We start from the raw sequence: 27,998 nt of genomic DNA on the forward strand, positions 1-27,998 counted from the left end.
TGTCCTTTTAGGCAAAGAAAACTCCGTGGCATTCAGTTGTAATGTCTCATCAGTCTCCTTAGTTTGGACAGCACCTCAGTCTTTATCTTTTATAACCTTTCAGTTCTGAGAGAACTGATCAGTAATTTTGTAGAATGTCCCACAGTTTGGCCTTCTTCTAAGTTTCATAATGATTAAATTACATTTATGCATTTTGGGCAGACATCTCTAGAAGTGATGCTGTGTTCTTTTCTGTGCATCATATCAGGAGGCCTGTGATGTTGACTTGTCTTATTTTAAAGGTATTGTTTTTTGCTTTGTCATTAATAAATGTTCTATGGGGAGATATTTTGAGACCATGCAAATATTGTTATTCCTCAAAGTTTCATCTACTAGTTTTAGCATCCATTGGTGATTCTTGCCTGAATCAGTTATTACTGTGGTGATTGTCCAGTTGTGATTTTCTAATTCCATTATTTCTTTTTCATTGATTAGTTGAAACCTACAGAAGGAAGAGCTTTCCTTCTTGTTTATTTACTTGTTCGTTCATTCCTTCATTTATTCATTCGTATCAGTATGGACTCATGGATTTTTATTTTTATTCATTGGGTTTTAGGTAGAATTTTACTTGTGTTGATAGTCTTGGAAATTTTTGAACAGATGAGTCGTTGTGAGAGAAACCAGGAAGCCATTTCCTTCAGTTTTATTGAGGAGCGTAATCTCTCCACTCAGTATATTTTTTCTCCAAGATCTTGTTCTCCAGGTATCATCAGCATGAGGCTGGTGTACATGGCTGTTAAGAAATAATGTTTTAGGAGCATGACCCATGTGAGGTACTTTTAGGCATTTCTTTCTGAATTTAAAAGTCGTCTTGTAGACTGGAAGCGTGGAGCAGAGGGCAAGGCGGCGAGCTCTCCAAGGACCGGGGCAGGCTGGCCGCCGCGCGGAGAGGACGCGCTCCCGGCGCCGCCGCCGCTGGCCGCGTGTGCGCGACCTGACGAGCCCTGCGTGGGTGCCTAAGCCGCGGCAGGCCGTCCTTATCGGCTCAGCTTGCGCTTGGACCCTGAAATCTGCGCTGATAACTAGCTCTCAGCACGTCTCTTTCCATACGGCCGGGTTCTCTTAAATGATGTTTTACATTTCTCATCGGCGTAGGCTTCGTGGGCAGTATGGGTCCGTGGTTTATTTTTCCTTCTGCGTGGAGAGTTGCGAGGCTTCCAACAGTAAGATTCCGGAGCGTATGGCAGTTTTAAGTTTAAAGCGATCCTGTCAGATCCCGACATCCACCGGGTGGATTCCGGGGAGGAGGCGGCCGGGAAGTGAGGTCCTCCCTCCAGCAGAGGGTCCCTTCCCGCGCCGCCCGGCGCGCGGCCGCAGAGGCGGGGGAGCCCTTCCTGCCGGGCTGGCCGCCGGCGGGGCGCGCCGCCCGCCTGCCCCGCCCCGCCCCGCCCCGCCAACAACCGCCGCTCTGATTGGCCCGGCGCCTGTCTCTTCTCTCCCCGCAGCCAATCGCGCCGGGCGAGGAGCTCCTGGTCTGGTACAATGGGGAAGACAACCCCGAGATAGCAGCTGCGATTGAGGAAGAGCGAGCCAGCGCCCGGAGCAAGCGGAGCTCCCCGAAAAGCAGGAGAGGTAGGAGCCCGCCGCCGCCCCGGCTCCCCGCCGCCGCCCGGCCCGGGCCGAGTCCGGGCTCGGGTGACGCCCGCGGCTTTCGCCGACCTTTTCCGGACCCGGTGCCGGCCCCCCCTCCCCCCGGCGCTGCTGAATCACGGCCGGACGCCGCGCTCGGGCTCTTTTCTAAGTTGGGGCCGAGGAGCCGCGCGCGGAGAAGTGAGCGGACGCGCCCCGAGGGGCCGAGGCCGGCTGTCACTGCCCTCGCCCGCCGCGCAGGTCGCTGGAGCCGTGCACGCCCGGGGTATTCTTAGCTTTTTGTGCTATTCGCCAGCGACGCGTCATAAAATATGTTCCGAGAGTGACATTTCCAGGTCCGCAGATTCGGCGGCCTCGTGTCCGTCCACCCGGACTGTGCGGGAGGGCCGGGCGCGCTGCGGCCAGTGCGCTGCCCTCCCGGGGCAGAGAGAGCCGGCCGGGCCGGGTCCCGCCACCCCGGCCAGCCCACTCGTTCCCGGGCCGGGCACTGCCACCCCGGCCAGCCCACTCGTCCCCGGGCCGGGTCCCGCCGCCCCGGCCAGCCCACTCGTTCCCGGGCTGGGCACTGCCACCCCGGCCAGCCCACTCGTCCCCGGGCCGGGTCCCGCCGCCCCGGCCAGTCCACTCGTCCCCGGGCCGGGCACTGCCATCCCGGCCACCCCTCGCCAGCCGTGGCCGGGCCGGGCCTTAGGCCACTCCATGCCACGCAAGACCGCGCTGCGCAAGATTGCAACGCTCTCACTGGTGGTGAAGGTTTTAGCGCAGATCTTTTTGAAATTAGGCCATTAACAAAATGGAAGTTGAACGGTGTGCTGTTTTGTCACTTTTGACAAAACTCCAATAGTTTGATTTTGTTTTATGATGTTTTCAAACAGAAGGTAATGTGTAGTCACACTTACAGAAGGCAGGGGATAATTTCTGGGAGGAAAGTAGTTTGGTTGGATATATCATATTTCCAGCTGGCGTTCTACACGTTGTTGTTGTTGTTTTTCTTCTTTTAATGAAGGATTTTAATACTAATTCGTGAATCTTTCATAGTGCCTAGTTTGAATATATGCCAACGCGCGGTGTGGTAGTTTCTTACTAATACAAATTTTTTTCTTTTCTTTTCTTTTTCTTTTTAATTTGCCCCTTTTAAGTCTTAAGTAAATTTTTGTAGTCATCTGAACTTGAGTCCGTCCTTTACTTAGGACACTGCAAAGTGAATTGCAGAAGTCATACTGTAAATAAAATCATGATGTAAACTTGCTTTTGGAAAAATGTAAACATAATACTTAAAAATGTAGGCAAGAAGTCCATTCTGATTTTTCCATTACAAATTCCTTGTATTTCACAGTATAATCAATAATCCGTCCAAGGGAGTTTGTTGGGCTTTTTACTGAATACATGTTCTCTGTTTATCTAATGTGATTTCGTCACAGTTTTAGGTCATTAAATGCTTTGGTTATGAATCAGATGACAGGGTCTAGAAAATTGCCAGGTGTTCTTTGTTTGTTTTTGTTGTTGTTTACTCTTTTAATTGAGTGTTGAGATTTTTGTTGATATTAGGCTTAGTGCATAATTGTTTGAAAACTCTTCACATAAGTCAAATTGTTCCTTTATTAAGTATCCTTTTTGTGTATAACTAATGTCACCAGCCTTTCCAGGTAAGTTGTGATTTTTGGGGGCTGGAGTTTGGAGGGCAGTGGATCTTTACTCTCTTACTAAGCATAACTAAATCATATATTTAAATATAGTGATAGGTTAATAGCAGCTTCATCCTAAGGCTTTTCTCTCTTCAGCATGCTTTGGTGTGAATGTTTAGAACATGTCATTACTTTTTGTTTTTCTTTTTTGTTTCTTTTTTTATTACTTGAATGTGGAGGAAAAAAATTGAAAATAAACTTTTTGTTTTATTAGTGGTACGTGAATTTACACATCTTCACTTTTTACCTGCCCATATTGGTGGGTTTTGTATTGAGATAAGTAGTTCATATTTCTTATTACCCTATTGTTAATAACTACTCTGAGATGTGTATAACCCACTGAATCTTAAAGTTTTAGTTAAAATACTTGCATGAAAAAAAAAATACTTGCATGAAGCTCAGTCTTGGACTTAACGGTCTGTTTTGAACAGCTTACTGGCAAGGAGTCCTGTTTGCTCTTTGTGACCTGAAGTTTACACCTTTTTTGTTTTTAAATTAATTACTCTGTGAATGGTAATTTATAGCTTTCAAAGACCTGAAATGGAGAACTTTTTATATTAATTTGTTTCTATTTGGGTCTTATGTGTGGCCTCAGACATTTAAATACCTTTTCAGGCAGTGATGTCAGAGAATAAATCAACATAAATTTCATTCAGTAGTAGTATTAATTTAGCATTTCTGAAAGCCAGATGTTGAAGACATGCAACTGACAGGTAGATTGACAGTGGACCTAACTCCATTTGGGTTAGGAGACAGGCAGAGAGAAACAAAGGGCTGAATTCTTCATAGTTCTGGGCCTCTGCTCCTTTGCATGACAGCTGCTATGCCTACAGCTGTGCATTGCATGTGGTGCCTTTCAGAATTCATCAGATCGCTGGTGGATCATGAGGCGTGTTCTGGGCAGTGAAAAGCCCTGATTCCTTTACATACAAAGCAGCTCCTTTTCTTCTCTCTCCCTCTCTGTCTCTGTCTATCTCTCTGCTTCTGTCTGTCTCTCAGTCATTCATTGAACTAATGTTTGTTAAGCCCCTGCCATGTGCCAGGCCCTCTGCTAGGTTGTACAGGGCAATGTGAGCAAAAAAGCAGCAGTAACTTTTCTCCTGGCACCGGTAGTCTAGGGGGGAGACAAACATTACATCAGTAAGTTGCTGATCAGTGCCTAGGTGGTTGGCATGGAACAGGCCCTCAATAAATATTTGTTGATTGGCAAACAAAGACTCACACAAACCTGTAATGAAGGAAGGGAACAGAGTGCTGTGAGAACACAGTTCATATTGTCTCTGACCAGTGAGCGTGCAGTTTTGCCAGTGGGCAAAGATGTACATATGTTAGGCATTTTGAACTAGAATTTTGGATTCTCATCTTTGTAATTCAGCCTCACTTCTTACATGTCTGAGCAGCCCCTGTAATGAGATTGGACATGAGAAGTTCCTTGGATGGGACAGATTAAACTTTTCAAGTAGAGAGGAAGGGGAGGTTTTCAGTGTTGGGTGTTTCAAGTTATTTGATCCAAGGGAAGACTGATCTGTGAAGTAACATAGAAAGGCCAAATTTAGAACTATTTATTGTCTTGATTTCTGTTTCCTGTTTGCTGCTTTAAGAAATGAGAGATTGAGTTTGCTTGTTAGCAGCAAAGGAATGTTGGCAAATGTTCTTTTAAAGTATAGAATATAACAGCAGAATGTGTTGTTGCCCTGCTGTCTCGGCTACGTAAGAGCCTTACCTGAAGTTCTTTTTCCTCTAGAGAAACAGCAGTGTCTTGATGCAAATGGGCTTAGTGGAAGGAATGAAAAATGCGGGACTCTGGCGTTTTTACCATGTGTGTGACTGGGCAAATCATGTCACTTTTCTGGGGGTGCAGTTTCCATAGCTTTAAAAATGGATGTCATAACATGGAATGGTCCTTGTGCCATCCAGCCTAGCCTCCCCCTGGATGCTGTCAAGAGCAGGAGAGATAATAAAAAGGAACAGCTCTGTGTAGCATGTGGGTCTGTGGTACCTGTTAAGTGCCACTGACAGAATGTGGCTGACAGTTACTTGCGTGGTTCTTGCAGAGGAACTACTGAGTTTGTGAGTCATTTAATTCGTCAGTATTTGTTGCGCACCTGTGTAAGCTCAGAGGCAGCAGTGGGTCCTTCCTCTCCCTTCCAGTGGCAGGACCTCACTGTAGGCTGCTTCTCTCTTATTTTAGACCTAGTTCTAACCTGCTGAGATTCCTGTTCATAGCAAATTAGAAGGAGGAAATTAGAAGAGTTATTTATAGCAGCAAGTAGTTTTATAGCTGATAGCTAGATAGTTAAGAAGACAAAGTTTATAACAAAAACAGTAATGAACTGTAAAGAGCACAACTCCATGAGATCGCTTAAAGGTTCACAGAATCTTTTCTAAAAACTAGTAAACAGTAAATAGTCCCTGAGATAACTGGTTTTTAGTATTTAAGTGACTTTTAGTCACCACAGAACAGTTAAGTTATAACTAGCTTAAAAGGAAATATTTCATGTTTCCATAATTAAAATTGTTCACATAAAAATACCTGGTGAATATCCCCTCCTGCCCCTCGCCGGCGGCCCCGCCCCCAGCCTTGTTACTTAACAAGTATTTTCTGTGTCAGACACTATTCTAGGTGCTGAAGCTACAGCAGAGAACTAAAACAACCCAGGTTCCTTTTTTCATGAAATTTACATTCTGGAGAGTGAGGGGACAGCCAGCCAACCGATGAAGAAGACAAGTCTTGTAATGCCAATAAAGTGTGTGTGTGTTGGGGGTGGTTAGGTATGGTGTGACTGTGGATGGGCAGCCAGGTAATAGCCTTTCAGAGGCTGTGACTTGAGTGACACAGGGGTGGGCCCCCTCACATTCTCGGGGCTGAGAGCTCCAGGAAGAGGGACTGAGCAGGGTGTTCTTTTAGCAATGTGGGTGATTTATTGCTGGGGTGGTATGTAGGGAGAGCCACCTAGAAACCCACATGAATCTTTTTGTATGAAACTCAGTTGTGCAAGTGGACACATTGGCCCCTTTCTTGCCAGCACTGTATTTAGTGGCTGGGTTGGTAGGGGAGATTAGAGAGGTGAGTAAAACATCCAGGGGAGAGCTTATTGTCTGTTTTATTGCAGCTCAGTGGGTCAGTCTTACCAGGTGTTCTAGTTGATGTATGTACAGGCTCTAGGATAGGGAGGGGGTTGGCAGGAGCCCTTTGGAAGAGGAGGTGACGCTACTTTGTGGCCAAAAAGCAGAGCACAGTGTAGGGAGGACTCCTGTGAAGAACACTGAGGAGAAATATTGAGGGAAGAAAGGAGTTGGGGAAAGAGACTCACAGGGACATGAGAGGTCACAGGACACTGCTGGACAACAGGTAGAAACAGCTGCAGCAAGAGGCTCTGATGGTGAGGTGGCGCCTCATGGGCTGTGTGGTGCTGCCACCCGCGGAGGGAGTGACCCCTGAGCAGTACTGAGCATTCTCGTGGGTGTTCCCGTTGAGCCTCTACTTCTGTGTGGTTTGTACCAGCTCCAGGTGAGGAAATGGACACCTAGTGAGGGTGGATAACTTGTCCAAGCTCACTCTGCCAGTGAGCATCAGAGTCAGAACTTGAGCCCAGGTTTTCCATGCCTTTTCCTCTACATAATACTCTGCTTTTTGTTCACTTCTACATGTGGTGGACAATAGCAGTAGAAGTGATAGCACTAGTTCCATTTAAAGTTAAAATTAGAGAATACATTTAATAAAAGCAGAGAACAGGTGAGCTTCAGTGGAGTTTGATGTCTTGGACCTTCCCTAACAGCTGACAGCTCTGTTTGAAGCTCCTTGGCCAAAGCTGAAGGGTGGAGGCCTGGCTGAATGACAGAGGCCTAGCTATGGTGCCTGAGGATGATGGCAGATGGGCCCTGAGCTTTCTGGGTGCCTGGTGGGCAGCTCCTGTGCCCACCTACAGGGCACTCATCCCTAGTTCTTGTTGGCAAGTGTTGGAGCAGGGCTTGGGGCAGTTGGAAGTGGCTATGATCCTGTGGAGATAGGGCCCCAGCATTAGATGTTATTTGGTTTGTGAGCTTTGGACCCAAGGGAGCAGTGTCACGGTTGGTCCCCAGTGGAGCTCTCACTGCCTCTAGCTGAGTGATGCCTTTGCTGAGCATTGGGTGACTTGACTCTGATGGTCGTCTGCCAGGTTGATCCTGCAGTTTTTGTGGTGGTCTGTATTTAAAAGCTCAGTGCAGTTTTAATGTTTTTTCAACAGTAAGAATCAAGGAATTTTTTTGATTTCTAATTCTACTTCTGCTGCTACTGAATTGCTCTAAATTTAGGTAAATAAGTTGGTTGATATTTTTGTGCCTTTGATTCTTGCTATGTTCATAGGGAAGTTTGTGGACTCATTAAAATTATTCAAAGCATTTTGCAGAGTTTCAACTGTGTTTTAGTGGGCAAATTTGCAAAAATTCTAGTATATACCATAATTGAGTGTGTTAGGAAGTGTGCTACTCTCTAAGGTTGTTACTCTGGTTCTCCTGTCCACGTGGAAGCTGGAAGGTGAGACTTGCCTCATACAGAAAAAGGGATTAATTATGATTCAGTTTTCTAAAAGGTAAAAGGATCCCGAATGTAGGGAGTTCAAAAAGTAGTTGATTTTTTAAAATCCAATTGTAATTTGAAAGTAAAAAAACAATTTGCTGTGCTTTGCCTAGGTAAGAATACTAGGTTCTTTTTCTACAGTACAGATTCATTATTGTTTTTAAAACTCATCAAGTATTTCCATTTCTTAGGCAGTTTACATTCCTATTTACAGATGGGCTGTTGTAGTATTGGGTTGGCCAAAAAGTTCGTTAGGTTTTTCTTGTAAGCTCTAGTAGTGCTTAGTTGTCTTTAACTTCCTTCAACACAGTTTGTTAGATTGTATTATGACAGCTGTCACGTTGGTGAATTTTTGTGTAGCTGTTTTTTTAATATTGAAGATGGAAGGAAAAAGACATTTTTGTCGTACTATGCTTTATTATTTCAAGAAAGGTAAAAAATCAACTGAAATGCAAAAAAAGATTTGTTTGTGTAGTGTCATGGAGAAGGTCCTGTGATTGATTGAATGTGTCAAAAGTAGTTGGCGAAGTTTCATGCTGGAGATTTCTCACTGAACGATGCTCCACAGTCAGGTAGACCAGTTAAAATTAATAGCAGTCAAATCGAGACGTTGATTGCGAACAGTCAACATCATAACATGTGAGAGCCGACATACTTAAAACTTCCAAATCAAATGTAGAAAATTATTTGCACCAGCTTGGTTATGTTAATCGCTTTGCTGTCTGGGTTCCATTTAAATTAAATGAAAAAAACCTTCATTGACGGTATTTCCATATGTGATTCTCTACTGAAAGGTAAGGAAAAACGTTCTGTTTTTAAAACAAATTGTAACGGGTGGTGAAAAGTGGATACTGTACAATAATGTGGAACAAAAGAGGTCATGGGGCAAGTGAAATGAACCACCACCAACTGCACCAAAGGCTGGTCTTCATTCAAAGAAGGTAATGTTGTGTATATGGTGGGGCTGGAGGGGAGCCCTCTATTATGAGCTTCTTCTGGAAAACCAAACAATTAATTCCAACAAGTACTGCTCCCAATTAGATCAACTGAAAGTAGCACTCATTGTAAAGCGGCCAGGTTAGTCAACAGAAAACGCATAATCTTCCATCAGGATAATGCAAGACAGCATGTTTCTTTGATAACCAGGCGAAAACTGTTACAGCTTGGGCTGGAAAGTTCTGATTCCTCTGCCATATTCACCAGACATCGCACCTTCGGATTTGCATTTATTTCAGTGTTTACAAAATTCTCTTAACGGAAAAAATTTCAATTCCCTGGAAGAGTGTAAAAGGCACCTGGAACAGTTCTTTGCTCAAAAAGGTAAAAAGTTTTGGGAAGATGGAGTTATGAAGTTCCCAGAAAAATGGCAGAGGGTAGTAGAACAAAACGGTGAATGTGTTGTTCAATAAAGTTCTCGGTGAAAATGAAAAATGTCTTTTATTTTTACTTACAACCAAAGGAACTTTTTGGGCAACCCAGTACATGAACTTCATGTTCATAGTAGAATTACAGAGAGGAGAGTATATATACTTTTATATTTGAAGTTGCCTCTAAAGAGCTGAGGAATTGGATAAATACCCCAAGGATACACTCAAGCTGGTTAAAAATTAATAGACATTTCTTATAGTTAGAGGTTGTGTGGGAAACTGGGAGTTGCAGCTTCGGACAGGCTCGCGTGGTGCTCTTGTTGGCATTCACATTATCTGCTCATACTGTACATGCTGCCAAGGACAGTTGTTTTTATTAATGTTAATAACTTGGTTGACATAGTTTAGGAAGTTGAATGACTTGGAGAAGCAGGAGTTATTTTGAAAACATAACTGTTGTTTCTCAAAGTGAGGAAGATAAATATTGAAAGCAACCGTTTTTCTTTATTACCCCTCAGGTTAAACCAGTGTCAAACATCACAAGAGTTCCTGGCTAAATTCATTTGTGAACAGTGTATTTTGATAGGGACATATCTCATGATTTGAGACTTAATGGGCACACCATGTCATCAAATGATGAACTGCTGCTTCCTGTTGATGGTGACAATGACAGCAGTGACTCGTTTCTTTAGCACGTCTCTCGTGTGCCTAGCGCTGTGCGTGGTGCTCCGTGTACATCACTGCTGATCCTCCTCATAGCCCTGCAGAGTAGGGAGTCATTCTCCCCATTTGTGGTTGAGGAGTTCCGTGATTTGCCCAAGTTCACTCAGCTGCTAAATTGTTTGGTTCCATCTTGCCTAAATCTAGTTTTTGTTCATAATGTTTCTAAGCAGGACACTTATACTGAATAAGTAGAGGTGTTTTATAAGGCTTTGCTAGTTAGCCAAGATGAATTTTCACTGCTCACTTTAGATTCTAGGCCAAAGCTCGTCCCTGGTTGGGCCCGAACACTACTCACTTTAGAACTGCCCACTTTAATCCTAAATAATAAGGCAGTGTGATTAAGTGAAATCTTTGGTATTGGAAAGCTAAGTTATGGTGAAAACTAATGCCTTCAGTTATTTTTGTGTTGGGGTTTATGGATTAAATAGATTTATTGTATTCTTTTGAGTGCCTCAAACAGTTTTTAAAAACACTAACAGATTAGATTTTTATCCCTTTCTAGTTCTTGTCTGTTGTGTTTTTCTAATGACATATTTGATGGTTGGGCTTCTTATGAATATTTCATTTCTCTTAAGTTGTATATTATTTTTGAAATCAGTTTGGAAACCACAGGAACCGAGTGAGACATTGCCTTGGCCTAACTCCCTCTGCAGTGTGGATGACAGAGGGATTGTGTCTAGGATTACCGAGTTCTTCCATTTTGTTTTATTGCTGATTTCAAGAAGCCAGTGGTTTAGCGTCTTCCTCTGCACCCGTGTTCTTTTGTTGAGAATGACTGACTGTTCCACTGAATAAAATACAGCTTTATTCTTAAGCTGAATGTTATAGATCATGAATGTGTTTTAATTAACATACACTCTAAAAATTAAATCTAGAAACTGATTTTAAGTGTAATTCTGAGTCGTTTGTGGTATAATTGAGTTAAATCATGCTTGTTTCCTTTGTCGGCTTCGTTTTGTCAAAATGTTTATGGGGGTGTAGCTTTTTACTTTTTATCTTTTCCTTTAAGAAGAATTCATCTGAACTGTTTGAAGCAGTAGCTTCTTTAAGAGGTTTTATTTGCTGATATAGCTGTTCCTGTTCTAGCAACTTGACTCATTCTGGAGGAAAAGCAAGAAAGGAAACAAGAATGAGAAAGGAATTGCCCTAACCTGTCTGTGTGCACTCCTGAGTTCTCCTCCTGTGGGGCAGGGGTGATTCTTAATTGTGTTTATCTCACAGTAGAGTCTTTAGAGTAGTGTGTAAAACTTAAAACTTCTTGAATTTGTAACAAAATGTAATATGGCCTTTTCCACCTGAAACTTTTTCTTTCCGAGAGTTCTTTATTCAGTTGCTCCTTAAAGATTTAGTAAGTCCTTAACACCTTGACACACACTGTAGGCTGGATGGAACTGCTGCTGCTTAGTAATCTGTGCTTTTGTTTTTCAGATTTCCTAAGCATTTTTCTTTCTGTTCTGTTTAATTTTCTCTAAAAAATTAAGAGGAGGTAACTTTGGAAGATTAAAACTTGGCATATATGTTAAGAAAAAGTCCTGCGGGATTATGGGTAAGAGTCTAGAAAACCCTCTCTGAAGCACTTATTGTAGCTGTTTATTTCCTCTTCCCATTTTTGTAGTCATGATCCTGAAATTTAAAAATATTTTTTGATAGAAGTTTTCATTATAAGGTGGTGTAGTTATTTTAGTTGTCATATTAAATTTAATATATTTTACTGTTACAAAGAATATTTGAATAAGTTTCAGAGGTAAGGGATTTATTCTGATGATAAAATAATGATATTTTATGTGTGTGGTTATATAAAAGTACCAGTTTCTAAAATAAGATTATGACATCTGAAATCCTTGCTATGTTGATACTTTTAGAACTTTAAATTTTACATGTTCTTATTAGTTTAATCAGTATCTGAATGACCAAAACCTAATTTCACCCTTAGCTGTATGTTACCCGTTATGTAGAGTTGCAGAGGATTATTTTTGCTTTGGTTAAAAAGAAAAGCAATAAATGCTACTTAGGCTAAAATTCCTCCTCCCCCTTATTTCTATTAAAGCTACAGTGATAAACAGTCTTTTCCTCTTGTACTTATAATCCTACCTCTTTGTGCAGTCTTTTGTAGGTTTTCTGAGCCACCACATGCCACAAAAATGAAGGCAAACTGGTTTGTTCACCTGTGTTTAGAACCCCAAAACCGAATTATGTGCAGTGTTTGAAGTTGCAGGACAGTTTAGAATGGGCAACACTGAAATTTCTGTGCCTTTTGTTATTTTTCTACCGTTTGGCTTCTTAGGTTCAGTTTTCCTTCTCTTGCCACTTTGTGGTGTAGAATATGCGTTTCTGGTTCTGTTGGATTTTTGTTTTTAACCTATGAGATTTTCAGAACTTGTTTCTCTGTGCAGTAAAACAGAAAGTCTCAGGTCCCTGTGAGGAATGGGCGGTCACTGCACTGCACCTCCTGCTTTGGTCCCTTCGCTGTGAAGATGTTAGTGCTGGCATCAGTGGAAACTTGTATTCATTTCTACCAGGTTTATGCTGCTGGCAGCACGGTGCTGGTTAGTTGCAGTTTTAATCTTTGTCTCTTTACACGTGGATTGTAATTTTTGTAGGATTAACACTGGAATTGAAGTTACAGTTTCCCCTCACTGTCATCCAAACAAATAAAAAAAAGGAATAACTACCAGTAGTCTCAATCTTGTTTGGAGTTTGAAACAAGGGGTTTAAGATTACAGATTTGCTTGTTTTCAGGAGTTTTATTAGTTGCTTAGATGTATTATTCAGGAACTATCTTTTCCTTGCTAAGTATGATGATAGGAGTATTCGATAACACGATCAAATTTGAATGTTAAGCTTAATAACATCTATTTGTGGTTTTGATTCCATCAAAATTATAAATTCAGGAATTCAGGCTGGAAAATAATGTAAATTACTGTCTGTATGCCAAAGCAGATTAAACTCATGGTTGAATTAGAGTGTAGAAAATATTGAATCGAGAAAAAGTGATCCTTAACTAACACTATTTCTGACCCTTTTCAGTTCTAGAGTGATGGGGTTTTCTAAATCTCATAGGCAGTTGTCAAAAGTACATGGAATTGGTAAAGTTTATTTTCATAGTAAATGATTGTGTTAAAGCACATTAAGTGCATTGCTGAGGCTTCACTGTTGCTTCTGTATGAAATACAACTGGATCAGTACTTTGCAAATGGATAACTTGTGTAAAACGAGCCTGAGGTGTGTATGTTGAGTGGAGGAGAGAAGGGAAGGATTGCTGATCCAGCTAAACCTTTGAGTGCTGGGAGGTGCACAGTGTGTGTGGATTTCACTGTGGCATGCTAGAACATAGCCTTGGAGTTACAAGACCGGATCCAAATCCCAGCACCACCAGTTAACAGCAGTGTGACTTTGGACTGGTTACTCTACATGTTTTGATCTTCAGTTTACCTGTCTGTAAAATGGGGTTAACACCTACAGTGTAGGGTTGCCATGAGGATTAAGTGAGAGCCTCACAGGAGCAAGTGTGACACACTTGACCTTGGTCCACTTTGTTGTAATTGGTGGCCACTGGCAAAATTAGCTCTGTGTCAACTCTGCCTATTCTTTGGCCTATCGTGGCACTTCTGGATTTTAAAAAAAAAGAAAGAGAGAAATGAACAGTTTGAGTATCTTCTAAAATGTCCTTTAAAAATCCATGTGTTTTGCTTTGGTGACATGGAGTGGATTAAGTATAGGTTACAAATTAGGTAAGAATAAAGAGCTTCTTTGGGTCTGTAACTAGATACACATCGGAACACTAGAGAATTCCCCAGGTGCTAGAGATCTGCTTCTATCTTAAAAGCTGTCTTGTTTCGCTAGTTACCCCAGCTAGGACACATGTGATCACACAGGTTGGTGCTTTAGAGAACTCTTGAAATTTGATTTATTGCGGAGGCAGAAGTGAACATTTCACTGTTTGCCTGCTGCCCAGATGAAGGGCTTACTGTCTTCCTGTTTGTCTGTCTTACCTTTATGTCATCCATATCACTCATGACTCTACTGTTACAACCAAATTTTATGCAGATGAGATTTTGGATGAATTTTGGGTGCATTTTCTTAGATAGTAAAGTATTAGTAGACACCCTTGACAGTAACTGTGTGGGAGCTATTTCAGTGCTGTTTATGACAGATTAGGAAATCTTCTCATTTTATGTTCTTCTGAGTATGAATTCAGGGAACAACAAAGAGTGAAAGAGCCATTTTCCTAGGAGAAGTTACTATTTGTTGACAGTGTCAGTTTTATTTATCATGTGTTATACTTACTGAGCATCCTGATTTATCTGTGCAGTGTTTTTATTGAGCAGTCTGAGGAGTCGGGGTTCTTTTTCAGGGTCACACAGGAATATTCCTGTCAGTATGCATATTTACATGAACTCACAACTTGACTTTGTAGTAACACAGGTATCCTTGAGCCCCAAATGTTGTGTTTATGGCTGTTCATGACTGTGTGGGGAGAGGAGCCTTAGGTGTTACCTGATTTTCAAAGAGGTCCAAGATTTCCTCCCGAAAAGATTAGAAACCAGTAAAGTGAACTAGCATGCTGAATTAAAAAAGTTAAAGCACAGAGTGTTCTTTAAAAGCAATAAGATCAGTGGGTTACAGACTTTAAAAATTGACGTATACTCACAACTTCTGCTGTTAGAGCATTTATATATGCTGATAGAAGATGTTAGTGAGCGTTTGACATAATTCTCTCTTCTCTCAATTAAACATCTGTCCTCATTGGACTTGTACATTTCCGTAACGATATATGGGTGGGATCCTGTGAATCGATGTAGAACAAATGGACAAAACAAATGGATGAATTCGGATTTGTTAGGGAAGCAGAGTGTTATTGTCTTCATAAGAAGGAACATATGCTCACAGTTTAGACTTGTAGGCTTGGGCTTTCTGTAATTTGTTTAGAGAATCTACTGTGCGTAATCTGTACAATTGAATCCATTTATTGAGTCTGTGTTAGGCTCTGCAGAGTTAGTTCTTTAGGTGCATTATCTCATGTTCTCTTCCCCGGGACAGCATCAGGTAGTTCTCACCAGTGTATTGTAGTTAGTTCACCTCTGCCCTGAACAGGATTACTTCTCATTAATTGAGTCTTGGCCCATGGCTGTGCAATATAGTTTCAGTTTTGTGAATTTCCATTTTGTGGGCTCTTGTCCTTTGGGGACCTGTTTTATTCAGAATGCCACCCCAACACCAGGGAGGGAGAGGGGGCAGAGTCCAGTCCGAGTCTCACTTTAGTTGGGGTCAGCTCTTTGCAGGGAAGATGTGTGACCTTAGGGACACAAGAACCTTTTGGGGGCAGGTGACTTGAGCACTGGATTGAGAGTCAGACCCCCCTTTCCCAGTGTGGACACTGGCCTAGGAGGCAGCTGTGTTTAAAAATCCTCATCCTTTGTGAGCTCTTCCTCCCAGACTTCTTTGTTGCCTGAGGGCATTATTTTACCTCTGTATTGGCAAAACAGAGAAGCAGCATCAACTTGGGACCCTGTGGGATAATCCTGGGAGACGGGCACTGAGGAAGATTTAGTGTTTCTAAAAGGCTGTGATCTCTCAGCGCTGGAGCCTGTTACAAGAGCTGGAGCCCCATGGCTGTGTTCCTACTGAGGGGGGGCCAGAGCTTGTAGCTTGGTTATGAGCAGTTCCCTGAGCCTCCTCACGTGACCAGCCTCCTCACTTTACCTGGCTGAATGGCTACTTACATCACCCCCCATCCCAATCTCGCGCTCTCTCTCTCTGGTTCTCTTCCTCCCTCCCTCTCCCCTCTCCCAGTCCTTCCTGCCTGCTTTCTCCCTCCTTCATTCCCTTTTTATTTTTAATGAAATACAGATTTTCTGGAACATTTTTTTCCACTCAATATTTGCTTCTTGTTGACATTAGTAGGGCCTTTCTGCAAAGGGGCTTGCTTTTCACAAAGTTAAACATATAACTTCCATTTTAAATATCTTTGGGGCAGACGTCTTTGTAGTAAGATATATGCATTCCCTTATAGCTCTTAACAAAGTGCCTTGCAGGTAATAAGCACCCAAGAAAAATGATCAAAATACTTCTGCTTCATTGTTATTCCAGAACCTTTACAAAGCATGTAGAGGAAAAGTTTTTTTTTTAATCTAGCAAGAATAATGAGCCTGGGATAAATTTTAATAGTCTGATACAGGCCAGTACATCCGAGAATGGGATGAATTGTTAAATAGGCTAGTAGGATTTTGTTTTTAAGTGGGGGTCTGTACGAAAAAATCTGGAATTGAATTTGTATGCAATTAGTGATTTTAAAAAATAATTGCTTTATGAGGAGAATACCTTTTAGTTCCTTTTCTGCTTCTTGGATCTGAAAGACAGCCTTGGCAGTTTGGAGTTTGTCAGAGGGGTGCATTTGTACTGCTCCACGTGCATGCAGAATCCCTGCAGAACTGCAGCGTCTTTTCTGATGGGAGCAGAGATGCGTCCGTGCGTGGGCTCTGATGGAGGCACATCTACAGCTGTGAATGGGGCTGGAGGACAGCTGAGGTCTTGAACAGACCGGAATGAGCTTATTTAGTGACAGTGGTGAAGAGTCTTCAAAATTATACTGCAATAAAAATGTCTGATTTCATGATAGATCCCAGTAATTTGGTTGTGTAGTATCTATAAATTCTTTTGTGTTTATAAATGAATTTCTTAAACCTGTCCCAAAATGTATCATATTTAAATGCCATTGCCTAATTTTTACATTTTAGGAGAAGCAAAATAAAAGCTAGTGAACAAGACTCTCATGGTTATCATAGTTGACTGCCAACACATTGACCATCAGCTAATACCTGGGAGGCACTCAACGTGGTTGTTTAAATTAGGTTTTTGACTTAAATAATTATGGGTATGATAACCAAGTGCACTGAAACAGGAAAAAGAATAGGGGTTGTGTGGCTGTTCAAAAGGAGGAGACAAATAAGTTTTTTGTTTGAAGTAATGTGATGCATGGGAAAGAGAGTGGAAGAATATATATGAAAAGGCTCACGTGGTAATGTGAATGCTTAAGCAGTTTGGGCTATTCAGTAATGTCTGTTATGAATACAGTTGACCCTTGAACAACATGGGTTTGAACTGCAGGGTTCCACTTATATGCGGATTTTTTTCAGTCGTACATAGTACAGTAGTCAGTGATCTGAGGTTGGTTGAATCCAGGGAAGCAGAAACCTAGCTAGGGAGGAACTGCCTATGGAGGGCTTGACTGTAAGTTATGAGGGCTTGACTGTAAGTTATATGCAAATTTTCGACTTCAGTGGAGGGTCAACATCCTGAACCCCCACACTGTTCAAGAGTCAAATACATTTTAAATTCCAAATGTAACTGTATCTCTGTTATGGATTTGGTGTTTCTGGGGAGAGTGCATTTTTCTGGACACTGCTGGGGTGTACAGGTAGGAGATGGAAAAGAGAAACACTTCAGCAATACTTTTTGCTCTTCAGGCAAAGTGGAAAGTTGAGGCCTTTTCCAAATTTTACTGATGTAAAATTGCATATGTTAATTTCAACCAAGAGAAACATTTTCAGTTGTCTCATTAATTTTACTGCCAGCATCTTAATGCAGATCCTTTTGGTTTACATCTATGGATAAATTATAGCCTGATTTTATTAATTAGTGATATGGCTTGACCATTGTTCTGTGACCATTTCTGTATACAAATGTAAAGAATGAATTTTACATGTTGCAATTGTGTTGAACCAGATTTATATCTAGATGTTACTTCCTGAGAGTATTTTTAAACTAAGTTTTGTAATTAATTCATCAGGATATAGCATTATAAAACTTATCGTGGGTTTTGAGAAGAGAAAATAGACTTTCCTTTTGCTGAGACTAACCAATTCTCGAGGGTGTGGGCGTCCCTTCTGTTTTAGGGTTGCCAGGCACTTGTAACACACCATGTCCCTGCACAGCTCCCGGGCCTGATTTGTTTTGGCCACAAGGGACTGACACCTGAACTTGAATTAAGTTCTTTACTTCGTAGTTGCCAATTCACTTTTTATATATAAGGTTTTCAGACTTTAGATACATTGTTTTTTCCTGTAAAATAAAGGCTACTGAAAATCCATGAGAGGAACTCGAGAAATTAAAATGATTATAAAACAGAACAGGCTAGCAGCTTGTTGAAGTTTCAGAGGTATTGAATTTGTCTGTAACATCATTTTGTTTATGCCACAAGACTTTTTGAGGTTCTCAAGAGTGTGAGGAAATTTAAAGCTTTGTTAATTTGAATTTACTAAAGTTTATTTGGGGAACCATTTGGAATTATCCAGTCAAAGCCACTAAAAGCCTTTTTTTAAAAAAGAAGTTAAAAGCTCCCTTCAGATGTGATCTTGCTGTTGTTCCATCAGCCTGACATTTGGAAGAGGTGGGGAGTCAGAGGCTCCACAGCAGCAAAGTCTGTTTCCCCAACCCCCCCCCCCCCCCCCCCCCCCCCCCCCCCCCCCCGCCCAAATCCCTCACACAGGCTGCAAGCATTCCAGGAATTTATACTGTGATCTGCAGCACTGAAAAATCCAGAACTTTGTCCCATTGTTTCTGTTGAAGCAAAGCCGAGAGTCCTGTTTTAATACTATGAGCAACTTAAAACCAGAGAGGTTTTATTTTTATAATTTACCGCCAGGATTACAGACAGCTCTTGGTGAGGTGCTTAACTACAGAAAAAGATTTGAAATTTTGTCCAAGCAGCATAACAGAATTTTTTTTACTATCAGGTCCATTTCAAAGTTATTTTCTATGTAAAAGAAATCTGTAGAAAATGTATAGCATATCACTTTGGTAAAAGCCAACTGTGGCAGCATCTTACTGCTTCTGATTTCTCTCTTTGAAACACTGTAGACTGATGGAGCTAAGGCCGCAAGTGGCTTGTTTACCCACTGGTCTCACCTTGGCCAGTTGTAACGGCCACTTCTGATCATCTGATAAACATGTACTTGCGTGTGTGGTGACATTGTCGACCTTTACACAGGGAAGCCTTTCTGGTTGCAGTTTCTCACATCAGTCCTGCTGCCACAGGTTTCCTTCTGATGACTTCCAGGGTAGCAAACTCAGTATCTTCTGTTTTTTGTTTCTTAAAGGACTTCCCTGATGGTCCAGTGGTTGAGACTCTGCACTTCCACTGCAGGGGGCCACGGGTTCAATCCTTGGTCGGGGAACTGAGATCCAACATTCCGTGCAGCACGGCCCAAAAAAACCACAAAAACATAAAGGATATTGAAATGACTCGTTGATTCCTTGTGGAAAACCTAGTTTTGTTTACCCGTTTCCAGCTTCTTTCCTCTCTTCTCATCACAGCCGCTGCAGAGTGTTAAACCACCACCACATGTGAAGCAGTGCTGAGGCCTGACTCTGACCACCCTCTAGCAGCTCACACAGAGCATCATTTTGGCCATTCTTTAAGCTAACAGTTTTGCTGTTGTCCATTGGTTCCCCTTCCATACTACCTGATCTGTTAGAGATCTTGTTTGTTTGTGGGTTGGTTTTTTTTTTTCTTCATCCTTTTATAAAGAAGTCACTTAACATGACTTTGTGCTTTTTCCCCAGTTAATCTTTTCATCTTGTTTTGGGCCTACTGTCATGAAAACCAACTCCCCTGCCTTTCAAAAACTGAAAAAGATGTTTAATGACTTTGTATGTTTATGATGAATTTTTCAAGCTCGCCTGAAATGCAGATGGCACTGTTAATTCGTTTTAAGGGTGAAATTGGAACCCACAAAGTGTCACTAACAAGGCTGTTAGAACACAGTGCATAGAATAGTGAATTGGATGGGAATAAAAGTCCCAATTTTACTACAAACTTGCTGTGAGATCTTAGGCAATTCTTTTAATGAGATCAAGCTCAGAGAAGTGTGTGAAGTTTGGTTAAACCATCTTTAAGGCTGCTTCTACTCCAAATCTTAGGGTTCTTCTCTCTCTTACCTTTTAATATAGCCCATTGATTCCATTTTTCCATGTCTGTTCTTTTCCCTAAGATCTGTGTCCTCCGTTTAGCTGAATACTTTGTTGAAGCCTTTCTTCAACTTTGTGTGAAAGCATACTTCCATTCTTCAGATTTCCTGTGAGGGAGCCTCTCATTTCAGGGTAGGAAGAAGGGAAAGATTTTTGCAATAGAATGGTCACAGAAGGAGGACAGTCTAGATGGTAAAGTTTTAAGACTCGGGAGAGGGATTTTAGGATGTAAAGCCCATCAAACTGTCAGATGCCAAGGAGAGACTTGGGGGCAAATAAAGCAGTTTGGGGTTTTGTGATTACGACATCAGAGGTAACTGTCCAGGTGGAGTTCCAGTAGCGTGGAGAGCATGAAATTCAGTTGCAGGGATGAAGGGCTGAGTGAGTGAGGAGCTGGAGGCAGCAGGCATACCCACTCTTTGAGGAGTCAGGGTTGATTCCTGTTCAGGTCAGCCCGTTTCCTTGATGACCTTTCATGGTATGATTGTGGGTCTTGCCTCACAGATGGGGTCCTGCCTGGTTTGGAACTGTCTGTGTGTCTGAGTAAGATGGTGAGCACCCCTAATAAAGATGGGCTGGACCTTCTTCAGTGCACTGATACTGAATTCTGATTTTATACTTCAGAGTTGGGTAGCTCTCCATTGAGGAGGCAGGCAGTGCACGGAGAGTTACATATGGTTCTAAATTTAATTCATTTAAATCACCAAATGCATGAGCCTTCACTGTTGTGATGAATTTTTAATGCAACTTGAGCAAGCCTAGAGTTTTGCATTCTCTCTGATGCCTGAACATTTTTAACTGAAACATTATTCTTTAGAATTTCCTGGTGTCTGTCTAGTTCATCAGAAGAGTAGAACATAGTCCAAAACTTAAATTATTCATGTGATGCTTTAGGCAATTTTGGTTTTGCACCTTGCATCGCAGGCACCAGCAGCATAATGCTACACATTGTCTTTAAACTGTAGGCATTGTGGCCATCAGATTTCTCTATACTGTAGCTGTTTCTCTAGAAAATCCAGTTTTATTAATATCTTTTAACATATTTGCTCAGCTTGGGGTTCTGTGCTGTTGACTGATACTTGTTTCTGGCATAAGATAAAATTGAAATGGAAAAAAATCTGTATTCCAATTTGTTCCTTTTCTATAAATGTAGTGAAAGTCTTTATATCACTTTTCTTTCATTTGCTCTTGAAACTGAGTGAAATAATGGGTATAAAGTAGTTTGTAAAGAAAAAGATATTTATATTATGCCATTATTGGTCTTAAGAACTAAATGTAGTAGAGCACTTTTGATATCGTCATCCTCGGGTTTTAACTCTGACTCTAGAGATAATTTAGTTGTGTGACCTCAGGCAGATGACTTCATGTCTGTGGTCCTTGGGTGTCTCTGTAAAATGAGAGGCATGGATTGGTTCTTCTAGCAGAACAGTACTTCAGTGGTAAGGGCATCAGTTTTTACAACATAGGCATGGGGTAGGCCTTGAGAGTAAGTATACCACATCCTATTCCCAACTAAGAACCAAAGATTATTATTATTTGGGGGTGGGGTGGGATGGGGGGGTGAACCTTGATGCAGTAGATAATGGCTGCTTTCCTTCTGTCTCGTTCAGTTCTCTTCATCTTTGTGTGTGTATTTCTTTTGCTTATATACATAAAGTTTTGTCCTGGCCTTCCTTATGTTCTTTGTCATTGTCTCCATTCCACTTTCCTTGTGTTTCATTCCTGTATCTCTCTTGTTTAGACCAAGTGGAGCACGCAGCTGGCAGAGCCTCTGTGTAGGACCCTTCAGGAACCTGAGGGTAAGTGCACACGTGTACTTACCAGGCTCCCAGCGGCTCTGCCGGACCAGTTCTCCAGGTGCCTCCTGCCTCACAGGCAGGACCTAACACAGTCCCCTCCCTTTGTAAAAGTCCTTACAGGTTTTTTTTTGGTAATAAGGTTTTTTTTTTTTCTTCTTTTAATTTTATTACATATAGGACAGAAACCAAGTATGGGGGGGGGGTATTAATTTAAGGAAATATAGCAGGTGCCACCAGGTATTATTACAATATTTGGCTTTGTGAGTGACACTAGGCATACCTAAGTTGAGTCAGGATACCCGGGTTCAAACTTCTGTTCTGTCATAGACTGGTTAGTCCCCCTGGGACCCTGGTCTTCAGTTTCTCTTACAAAAATAGCAGGTAGGACAGGTGATTTCAGTGGCCCCTTCTCTAGTCTCTGGTCCTAATGGGAAGTAACTCAAGCATTAGATGGTTCTGATAAAGATTGAGAAAGTCATTTTATGTGTCAGGTCATCTCAGTTCCAAGAATGAGTGATGGTTAGGTTCATGATAGACTCATTTCCATCATAAACTAAGTCTATCAGTGTTCACCAAAGGCACTTAGGAGATAAATTTAATTGTTCCATTTCTTAGTTTTTAGAATTGGTTTATTAGTGTTATTTCAGTACTTAAAATTTTTTAATAAGTATGTAGACTATGAAGCCGCATGTTAGTTTAACCCAGTGGTTCTTAACAGAGACGGACACCCCCTCCCCGTTTTGGGTGAGACTTTGGCAGTGTCTTGAGACTTTTGCTTGTCACAGATAGAAGGAGGGGCATGCTGTTGGGTGGAGGTCAGTGGTTTTTAAACGTTCTCTGGTGCTGCAGACAGCCCTACAGCAGAGAGTGATCTGTCCCCAAATGTCAATTGTGCCGTGGTCGAGACACTTGTAGCAGCCTGTGGTAGGTACTCTTGTCTGCCCTCTGAGTAGAATGCACATGTCCCTACCTCAAGTGGCTTCTCTTCAAAGGGCAGATCAGGGTTTCCTGGTTATGGTTTTTAAAGAGGATACCAGAGGCAGCAAGGGGTGGAGGGGTGGAGTGGAGTAGGGGAATCTGAGGATGGGGCAGCTTCTCACTGATTAGGTTTAGAGAGTCCAAAAATAAGACATTTGACATTCAGTATCAGCTAGGTGTTCTAATACTCTTTTTTTTTTTTTTAATTTTATTATTTTTTTTTTATTATCTAATACTCTTTTATGCCGGGAATAAAACTTAAAATAGCACTTATACCTTTTAGTCATGTGATTTCATTCTTAGTACATATTAATGAATGGTACTATTAAAGTTGTATTTTTTGCTTTATGTAAATGTAGAAATTTTACTTATTTAGTAGTCTATTTATACATATAGGCCAGTTTACTTTTTTTGTACAACCTTCTACTAGCTTCATACAGTGCTTGATAGGTTTCAGGAAATTTTTTGAATCGTTTTTGCAAGGGATTGTGTTACAACAAATTGACAAATGTTTTTCTATTAAATTTTACAGTGTGACTTAAAAAATGTATGTAAGGTTTATGGGTAAGAAGTAGGGTTTAGACCTCCATTTTTATTTATTTCGAAAGTTCATACTGGTACAAAGTAGAAAGTAAGGTTAGTTAAAAAAAAAGGTCATATTCTTTGTCCTGTTTGGGGTACATGAGGTGGTACTGTTGTCTCATAACAGTTTTGGGGTTTTGATCCACATAAAAAACTTTCTGAATATAACTTGAATGAGGCATCTTCGGGCACTAGCAACCCTTTATGTGAACTTCATCAGACACGAGCTGCATTTACTAGAGCAGTTTTGTTAGTAGCCAGGTAATCATTTATATTTGCATTGTTTGCTACCAGTAGTCTGATACGGGCAGGGCATCACACAGGGAAGGACATGGATCATAATGAGAATAAGAAAACTGGTTGAATCCAAATTCCCTTAAAACACAGCTGGATTTCTCAAGAGGCTTTGTCATCATCAGATTTAGGCTAAGTGCTCTTAAGTTGACAAAGGGAGAAAGACTTGAGGTTACTTCTTACCATTTGAAAAGGTGTATTCATGTCCTTGCCCCTTGCAGAGGGGATTGGTTTGTAATAACCCTTCTACCTGGAGACACGAATTGGCCATCTCCAGGAGGACCCTGTGCTTCTGTTGCTACCAGAGTGTGGTTCCAGTGAAGTATATGCATGTGTCCCGGGTTCCACTTCAGCTGCCTTTAGAAATGAGTGAATTGGTGTGTTATCAGGAATTTGAGTGAAGGTTTTATATAATTGTAGAAAACGTCTTCAGTTTCTTTACAGGCTGAAGAATTAGGGATTTAAAATGGTATTTTATAATTTGTTTTTTAAGACTAAAATTAAATGGCTGAGTATTAAGTATTTTACACTTTTTTTCTTGTTGCATCTCAAATATTTATGAAAATCTGGGGGTGCTTTTAGGGTTACTATTTGCTTTGTATTGTAGTTGATGGTTCTGTTTTTAATTGTGAGCTTTGCAGTGATGATATTTTGTGTCTCTGACCTCATTTTCATCTGTTGTCTGTATTTTAGTTAATTATTCTCCTCTGTAGTGATTTTCTGTTAAGGAGAATACCATTTTCCTAAAGCTCTGAATGGTTTCTAGTTTGCCATTTTACTAAATCAGGAATAAAGGTGTCAAGAGTGCTGTTCTGAAAGAGAACAAGCTATTTGAGGCCTGGTTGGGGAAAGCGTTGCAGAAAGAAGGAAAGGTTTGGGGAAGATGGATAGTAGCTTGTTCTGAATCTGAAAATCAGAAGCTATGAGGAGTAAGAAACATGGAATTTAAAAAATGGAGCAGGGTCACAAATTCTGATTAAATCCCAAACCTTCAGTATTAGTGCTTCTGTAGAGAAGAATTGTTTGTTCATGTTGAATATCTCGCGTTGTTCCAGCTCCTCAGAGATGTGTTACATTTTAATCTTATCTTCTGAACTGTGTTATCACTTGGAATGCAGTTAGTGTTTCCTGACTTGCATTCTCCAAGTTGTTAATGAAATATTGAATTGTGCTAGACCTAGAGTCAAGTTCCGCAGGACCCTCAGAGCCCCGTGTGGGCTGACAGTGAATTATTCAGAATTACTCTGCATTGGATATTTGAGCCGTGGTGCATGGGTATCCTTTGCAATTCAGCAACATGTCTGCTTCTGTTGTTTTACCTTGACAAGTCTGAATATTATCTTAACTGAAAGGGCCCCAAGTTATAACATGTTATTTTTCTCTAATGTGCTTCTTACAAATAACTAGACTTCTTTCTGCCAGTTCCTATTATTTGTGTGGTATTGAAATTTAGTGCTCTTATCTAGTTTTCCTAGGACGTCAGTGTTCACTTTTCTAGAATACATTACGTATTAGTTTGAAAGCTGTCGTAGCTATGAGAGGAACTGTTACCTCAAAAATATAGGGTTTATGGGTTTCTTTTTTTTCTTTGATGTGACTTAAAAATATTCATATTCATCATCTGTTTTTTTCCTCAGGAATCTGAGGTGTTAATTGCCTAGAAATATACAGTTTGCTATGTTTGAATTAGTAATTGTCTCCAAGAATTCAGGATAACAGTGAGTGACTGAATGAACAAACAGACAAGCAAACAAATAAAAATTGTGTTTCAGGGAAGAAAAAATCCCAAGAAAATAAAAACAAAGCAAACAAAACCGAAGAGATACAGCTGAAGACAAGTGAGCCAGATTCCACCTCTGCAAATATGAGAGATTCTGTGGAAGGTAAGCTGGGGTATTGGATCTGTATGACTTGGGTACGTATTACCACCTGTCACTTTGACTTTGTATCTCCTTGCAGTGCCCTTCTGAGGATCATCCAGGAATCATAAAGGGTTAAATAGCGAAAAAGCCACCTAAATTTAATTATGGCCAGTTGAGCTTTACATGTCTCACCTCCCCTTCAAAAAATTATTGAAGACCCTCCTTGTTAAAAATGAAGTTATTCCCTGGTTAAAATAAAATGAAACATACTATGTGCTTGTATTTATAAATAATGTATAAAGTTGAAAACCATCAAACAAGACCTGTGGTCGTAGAAGTCAGAGTGGACAGGAGGACGCTTCTGGGGTGCCAGCACTAGTCCATCAGTGGGTTGGAATGAGCGCATCAGTGTATTTACTTTGTAAACGTCTTGCTGTGTTCTTCTTTATATTTTGTACTTCAGTTAAAAAGTTACTTAAAAATATCAAACACCTTTGATTTTATTTATCAGAATGAAAAGTATGTAGAATGAAAAGTGTTTCTGTTTTCGTTAGAATTTAAATTCCTAGTTTATCTCTTCATGTTTCTCCCCACAAAATTTTCTTCTTTAGAGCCCCTTCTGAGAATTCGTATTCTAGGCCCTGCATGATGTGAGAATTCCCAGAGACGGGGACTGAAAGTTGCTCGGGAAGGCAGATTGCCCTGTGCCCGGTGCAGCTGAGACAGCGTGCCGAGACTCTGGCCAGTGAAAGTGAGGGGGGGTGTGTCTTAATTTGTTATGTGGCACATTCATGCAGAGGCCCAGCTTGCTCAAGAGTTCATAGTGACCCAAATAGGCAGATTTCAAAATACAGGCTCTGACTCTTTCAAAAGTTATTTGCAGAAGAAAAAACCCAACAAAATAGTGTGGATACCTTTTATATTCATTTTATTAGCACTGTTGGGGATGACATTCATAAAAGGTGGCAATTTTCTCTGGCATCTTATGAAGCAAGAATAGACAAATTCATTTCCCAGAGCCCTATTTAAAAGAAGTTCTGCCTGCTGAAGCAGGTTTGCTAAGACATTTGTTTGAACAACAACAGAAATACGAAAGAACCTTACTACTGTTAGTGGCAGAATTAAAAAACGATCCAACAGTCCCCTTCAGTAATTCAGGACAGTTATTTTTTCCTGATACAACATCAGGTCCTATGAAAAAAAGATACTTAATACTTACCTGTTTGTGGAGCATCTGGTCGGTTTTTGATTGCTTCTGCACAGTGTGGTGGTCAGCTTCTCCCACGTGTTCTATTTGGTTCTCAGAGGGTGGTCTCTATACGGAGCAAACAGTCCAGACTCTTCCTTGTGTTTCCCAAAACTATCCTTTATGTTTAAAACTCATCAGGCCTCTGTGCACATTTTGGTTCATGTTACTCTAGGCAGTTTTAAATCTGGGATTGTTTACCAATCATAGAATATTTGCATTAAAAGAAGCCGTGGATTTTGGCTGAAAGTCAACTCTGTAAAGAAATTTTGGGGCCTTAGAGATGTTATTTTCATTTCTGTTGTCTCATTTCGATTTTTTTTAGCAATATGCTGGGTCTTTGTTGAAAATGTATTTGAAAAGGGTGTTAGCTCCTAATTTGAAATACATTACCACCATCAAATGACTGGTTTCCCAGTTTGTGGGAAATTCATGCAATTTAAGAAATATATCTGGAGGAGAGAAGGCTGGTGTCTATTTAGAGGCAGAAACCTCATTGCTAGTAGATGTAGTGGTAGATGGGGAAAAGTAAGACTGATACTCCTAGGGAACAGCAGGAGGGCTAGGACGGAATCACTGAGCTTGTGTTAGTACTTTGCATGTGCAGAGTTTGGAAAAGTTGGCCTTTTAAAGTCCTCCTTGTCCCTTGTTTCCAGGCAGTCACCAGGTCTGTTAACAGGACTCTGGTATCGTATCTTGATGATCTGGCCACTTTTTTTCTGCCTCTTCTGCTTCTTTCTGTTTCCATCTCTTGGTAGTGCAGGCAGCCAGCATCTCCCTTCTGATGCCGCTGCATTGGTATTGGTTTTCTGCCTCCTGCCAACCCCTTAATACACACTGCAGCCAGATCTCCCAGATGGCACTCTTAATGGCTCCCCATTGCCTTCAGCTGAGTCCACACTAATTTACTGTGTGCTGCATGTTTTGATTGTTCCTGCTTGATTTTCCTCTTCTATCCTTGGCCTTCAGGTTCCGCCTGCTTTGTACTTTCTCTGAGAAGCCTCTGCTGATTAATTAACCAAGTCACTGGATAGGCCTCCCGTGTGCTGCTGCCTGTACCTTGTTAGCCATGTGCTTCCACAAGCTTAGCCATTAATTCATTGTAGTAGTGTTGCCTGCTTGCCTAGCTCCTGTTAAAGTAGAGCTCTGTAAGGGTGAGGATTTTGGTGGCCTTACTCATCTAGTAATGATGTATGGTAAATATTTGTCCAGTGAGTAGGGGAAGAGCCAGTTAATAGAGGCAGGAGAAGTCAGAGTAGCTCTGCTTCTTCTACAGAACATTTTTTAACTCTTCAGGTATCTA

The 27,998-nt window shown here is 41.2% G+C and overlaps 1 protein-coding gene across 5 annotated transcripts in view; it reads left to right on the forward strand.

Moving 5' to 3' along the window:
* The window catches only part of PRDM2 (PR/SET domain 2), a 117,181-nt gene that overhangs the window by 46,966 nt on the left and 42,217 nt on the right, over window positions 1–27,998 (forward strand). For 3 of the 5 annotated variants that reach the window (XM_057696872.1, XM_057696892.1, XM_057696882.1), the window contains exons 6-7: window positions 1,485–1,611; window positions 25,360–25,470. In XM_057696872.1, coding sequence (XP_057552855.1) covers window positions 1,485–1,611; window positions 25,360–25,470 — 238 coding nt within the window. The other 2 variants (XM_057696899.1, XM_057696904.1) reach the window with 2 other exon arrangements.

Source organism: Hippopotamus amphibius, chromosome 1 (assembly GCF_030028045.1).
Source record: "Hippopotamus amphibius kiboko isolate mHipAmp2 chromosome 1, mHipAmp2.hap2, whole genome shotgun sequence".
NCBI classification, from domain to species: domain Eukaryota; kingdom Metazoa; phylum Chordata; class Mammalia; order Artiodactyla; family Hippopotamidae; genus Hippopotamus; species Hippopotamus amphibius.